Genomic DNA, 5,809 nt, shown 5'->3' on the forward strand with positions numbered 1-5,809 from the left:
CCTTCTTCCAGATTTTCCCTAATTAAAAAACAGGCGTCAGCAGCGTCTGTCCATTGGTTGGATACAAATATCTGTATCTGTCTTTTTCAGTTGCTTGTTGGGTCTTTTGGAGGGCAGTCATGAAAGGTCCATTTTTGTAAGTGCTCCATAGCCTCAGTAATACTGTTTGTCCTTGGGGACTCCCCTTGAACTGGATTCCACTTTGTGCCTGTTGCTGGGCCTTCTTTTCCTCAGTTTCCTCTCCATTTCCATCCCTGCAGTTTTTTTTTCAGATAGGAACAATTATGGGTCTGAGTTTTGACTGTGGGATGCAACCCCCTCCCTCACTTGATGCCCTGTCTTTCTCCTGGAGGTGGGCTCTACAAGTTCCCTCTACCCACTACAATTATTTTTTAATTCAGAAACACTTAAAATTCTTATTTCTTCTTTAAAATATTGACCATTTAAGATTATAATATAATTCTCTTCCTTTCTTTTAACTTCCCTTGTTTTGAAAGCTGTACTGTCTAAAGTTAATTCTAATATTATTTATGTATAAACTCAACATTGATTTCTGTGAACACTGTTTACTTTGTTTATTCAATACCAGAACAACAAAAGGCTACTCAAAGGTAGACTATTTGTAATGATCTCCATGAATCAGTATTTTAGCTTTGTAAACAGTGACATCGTAGTTACTCAGAAATCCAGCAGTCCTGATGTTAGCTCACCTGAGAAGAAAGGGGGATAAGAGTGAAGCTTGAGGTTCTTGGTTAGAAATGGATGAGCTCTGCTTACATTATACTGCATTATATAATGTGTTAAGTGTTTGCTTTGCTTTACACACTATTGACTCAGGAATAAAATCTCAAACTTAAAAACATCAAAAATATAAAGACGCTGAGAGAGATTAAGCTATGGACATCTGAGGCATTCTCCATTCTAACACTCTAGATGAATGATAGTTTCAAGAGAGAGCTCTGTTGGAGAAGTCACAGAATGCTTGTAGACTTAATCTTACTGGAGCTCTTGATCAGTGGAAAAGAACCAGTTCATAGCAAATATACTGATTTTCTACATATTTACTGAATAAAAATGAGCCAAGTTATCACAAATGACTTATTGCAAAAAAAAAAAAAAAAAAAAAAATTCTGGTATACCAGTCTTAAAGGTTCTACACTGTGTAACTAAGGTAAACCACATTTTACCTTAATTACATTTGAATCAATGTTAAGATATGACCAGAGTGAAAGATATTTTTTTTTGTCATTGAGGGCAATTTTATGTCTCCTTATATTGAGTCTCCAAATATATTTCTTGAAATCTATGAGGTTCTCTAGAAGCCGAGAAAGACCCAAAACAAAGGCTATTCTACTTCTTTTTCTACTTGAAGTTTAGAATTTCTGAAACTACACATAATTGCTTAGTAGGGGTCTTTGAATTCTCATCTAACGCTTATGTATCATATTTTTTTAATGGCACTGATGCCAACTGGTAGCCTTGACTCACATTTACATGATTCTTTTTAACTCTTTGACTCTTGTAAAATTTCATTCTTCTAATTCGTCAAATGATAATTCACTCACACCCATATTTACCATTTAAGTTTAAATATAACTTTCCATAAAATATAGTAGAAGTTAAACATTGCCATATGTAAAGTTCTCTATAAATACACCATGTATTCCTTCTTTATGGACAAACAAAACAACAGTAAAAACAATGAATATAAAATAACTGTGTTTCAGTGCATACATATATATATATATATATATATATATATATATATATATATATATATGACAATTAAGTCAATTTATGCAGTTGTCTTAGACATCTGCAATGGTGACTTCAACCTCAACTCCCAGCTCAATACTGATGGAAGTAAGTTTCTATTTTCCTGTGGCTAGTTTTCTCTCTCTGGCTCCCATTCTTCTAAATGTTCCACATTATCAGATTAAGATTGTATTATTTTATGTAATTTATGGAATATATTTGTATTTTGTCTGCAAGTCTGTCTATGCACATCATGAAGGCCAGAAGAGGGTACCTGATCCTATAAATATGGAATTATAGAGATCATGATCTGCTATGGGTGTGAGTATCAAGTCCATATCCTCTGGAAAACCAAACTTGTGCTCTTAACTACTGAAAAAAAATCATTGAGTCCCCAAAGATTGTGTTCTTGGACAAAGTTTATTTGGGCTGTCCTGAAATATTTTACAGACAGGGAGCCCTTTAGGTTCGAAATTCATCTATGATTTTAGTCATAATAAGCTAAGCCCAACCCGTTAAGGCAACATTAAAGAACTTTCATTATGACAAGCCCTGTTATAGATACATTCCAATTAGTTTATGACAAGCCTTAAGTAGTTTATAATTGTAGAAAACTGATTCCAAATTCAAACCTTTGTTGCTGGTGTTCTCCTCAGATCTTAGCAAGGAAGAAGCCTTACATGCCAAAGGCTTGCATCTCTTCTTCTTCAGTTATTTCAGTCAGTGGCTCTTGATGTTTCTGTCCTGGTATCTGAAGGATGTGGTGAATTATTCATAATCATGTGAAGTCATTAGCTAAGTGACAACAAAATTATCATCTCTATGATACTCAATTATCTATTCTTTTATTTTGAGGAGAGGATCATATATAGAGAAGAAAACAAATTGTTCAGATAGATTAATGGAGAGATCATCACAGCACAATGATGTCTTCATTGTTTCCACCAAGTCAGGCTGCTAAAAATCTTGTCTCAGTATTGCTCAACTGCATCTTTAGAGGGGAGAACCATGGCTCTTTAACCAATATATAAAGCCTGGCAAAAGTGGCTAGTTTTTTACTACTGTAGAAGATAGAATGGAGAACTACTCAGCAGGCTTCTTAGGTGGGAATTCAAATCAAGAGAATATAGGAATGTAGAAAAAAGCAAATGTAGTTTAGAGAAAAGTTAGAAAGCATGAAAAGTTTGACATGGAAATCAATAAACTATTGTGGCAGGGAAGTATTTTTCAGGGGAGAGAAAGGGTAGGACAAAAAAACAGAAAATGAAAGATTGGACTTGAGGAACAATGCAGCCTAAACAACTGGTAGAAAGTAGAATGAGGGGATTGAGTTATGAGAGGGAGTAATGACAAAAGCTGGCAACTGGGTTTAACACATTAAATCCAGAACATCTTTCTTGTTTCCATGCCTGCAGACCCTTTGAACTTTTCTCCTCACTAAAATCAATGATTGACTTTGAAAGTGTCTAAGTTCCTGTGGCTGTTACATCACAGGACTCCTTGTTGTCTCTCATGACTGAATGTCTATTGTGAAACATGTGCTTTCTACATTTTGGCCTATGGAAGCATCCTTACTAACCAAGAAAATGGCCCATGGTTATATGTCAAATGGCAGAAGTAAAACTCAGCTGTAATGTTAGTCTATTCTCATGAGACAGGATAGCTTCCCCTCACTTGGCAGAGATGGTCAAAGACATAGGGCAGGGACAAGTGTTTGCAACTTGGAAGACCTTTCCTGAAGCAAAATTAGGAAAATATTAAGAAGTTGGAACTTCATAAAGCCTATCATTATTTATAAAATTGTTAAACAAGTGATTATTTTTTAGATATCCAGTGCCTTTTAGCAACAAAGGGGAGTCTATAGTCCAACCTAGGAGCTATTACCTCACAAAGATTTATCCTTTGATTTTAAATGTGAGTCTTTAAAAGCACGTAACTTATTTACTTATTGACAACAAACCGATTGTTCTTATATTTTGCTTTAGCTGTTGAAGCCAGTTTATAAACACCTTTAAATATATGAACGTGTGCATTATAGCAGGTGATATGCATAGCACACAGGTAAAAACCAGAAGAAAACTATTATCAGTTCTCTACTTCCATCATTTTGTGGCTTTCAGGACTGAAATTCAGATTGGCAGCCTCATAGAACAAGCACCTTTCCTACTAAACCATCTTGCAGGCCCTTAAATACAATCTACAAAGTGATTCATTTTGCATTATTTGGGCAATTATGTATTATACCTGATACTGTTAACTATTTCTTCTCCTGCTGTATATTAGTATTTTAGCACAGTTCTTTTACATTTGTGTTGATTATGTTATATAACATATATACCACATATGATATGATATAACATATCAATTATATGTTATATATTTTATAAAATATAACATGTTATATATGTTGTTATCAATTATAAATTACTTTCATTGTGAACATTTTAGTTCTTTCCACAATTTACAATATGTGGTAAATACTAGTCTAAATAGATTGTAAAGCTGTATTCTCTTGACATGAGTAATACATGGTATTCGCAAAAGAGTCTATTTGAAATTTACATAATTAACTCATCTTCAATCTTCAGTATTGTCTGTCTCAGCCAACATATTTGATCAAGGAATGTGTATATAACATTACTTTGGTCAAATACAGTTATCCAATATATATTTATATATAAAATCATCATTCTTTGCCTATTTGCCTTTTTATCTCTTATGAAAAACTCTTAAGAACTTAGCTTTGGGAGCTTGGTATAGATAACTCTCACTATGTCATTAGCTTTCCTCCAAACACTTGACATATTTCTGTGGTACTTCCATTTTATGATGAGGAAACTGAATTTTAAAATGGCCTAGAACTATCGGTAATCTCAAACCCTTGTAACTGGAATCCAGAGCCAAATTTGGCAGGTGTATTATCTATATTGGCATCAAAATCAATATTACCATCATCTCCATAGTTTCTATGCATTGTTTGTTACTAAGCCAGACTCACCACGGGCCCTGTAATCAGTCCATTTTCTTGAGTGTCAGTCCATTCGTCAGAATTCTTGTTTAAGCACTGAAAGACATGGTACTTTCTATTAAAATCCATGTGTTAATCCCTGAGTGACAAAGGCGTTTCTAGTGACTGTGAGAAGCTCTGTTCTTAGGGCATTGTTTTGTTTCAGAAAATCTGGGTTGTTTTTCAATTACATTCAGCCTTAGGAAAAAGTCAAATCAAATGCCGATGTTGAATGGGTCTAGGCTATAAAGAGACTACTTTCAACTGCTCTTTCTGGGTTCACAGCACAGGGTTTCTAGCAACTCTTACTAAGTGCATTTCTGAAATTATCCATTTACAGGAAAGCCTATATCCTTGTTTGAGATTTTAGACTTACCCTATCAACCTGAGAGTGGCTAGTTTTCTGATCAGGGTGAAAGACTACGGAACTGGTTGATGGGGGTCTTTTATTAGAAGGAAGGGTAGCTGGGGTAGAGGGAAAATGGGCGGGAGGTTCGAAGGGAATATGGTGCTTCAAGGAAAGTTTAGTAAGGCAGGAAGAGCAGGGCATGGAAATCATTAAGGTAGGATAGAATGAAGTATTCTTCAGAGGGGGAAAAGAGATAGGACAGAAAGCAGAAAGAGGGTTGGCCTGGTGACAAGCCTGAACGTAGGCAGGCTGAGAAGGCAGAAGGTGAACATATTTCAGAGGACCAGATGGAATTGAGTTCTGGGCAAAAGGCTGGGGCTGACAGGAAGAACTGCTAGGAAAATGTTTTCTCATCTTTCTAGATGCCCCTCAAAGATGTTACGCCACCGATATCAGCTAGCAACTGAGCTGATGCTTGACCAGCTCTGGCAATTACCTCTCGGGTCACTCCTCACCTCACCCTATGTCTGAATGCCCATTATGAAGCAAACACCCTTGCTGTGCTTTAGCACCTCAGCCTTGTCACCTGCAGATACAACCAGGATTTAGCTGTCAAAGGCATCATGGTAAAAGAATACCGAGCAAAAATGAAGGTTTTAAACCTGTGTCTGTGCGTACGGTAACCTGCGGTTTTCCTT

At 35.8% G+C, this 5,809-nt stretch overlaps 1 protein-coding gene across 1 annotated transcript; it reads right to left on the minus strand.

Moving 5' to 3' along the window:
• Positions 1-545: 545 nt before the first annotated feature.
• Positions 546-5,576, minus strand: 1700008P02Rik (RIKEN cDNA 1700008P02 gene). Its single transcript, NM_027048.1, has 4 exons — positions 5,139-5,576; positions 4,754-4,819; positions 2,388-2,506; positions 546-710 (listed from the first exon to the last, which is right to left on the minus strand). Exons 1-3 carry the CDS (start codon positions 5,523-5,525, stop codon positions 2,432-2,434), a joined length of 528 nt encoding a protein of 175 aa, NP_081324.1. The 5' UTR covers positions 5,526-5,576; the 3' UTR covers positions 546-710; positions 2,388-2,431.
• Between the last annotated feature and the right edge of the window lie 233 nt (positions 5,577-5,809).

This window comes from Mus musculus, chromosome 3 (assembly GCF_000001635.26).
Source record: "Mus musculus strain C57BL/6J chromosome 3, GRCm38.p6 C57BL/6J".
Lineage (NCBI taxonomy): Eukaryota > Metazoa > Chordata > Mammalia > Rodentia > Muridae > Mus > Mus musculus.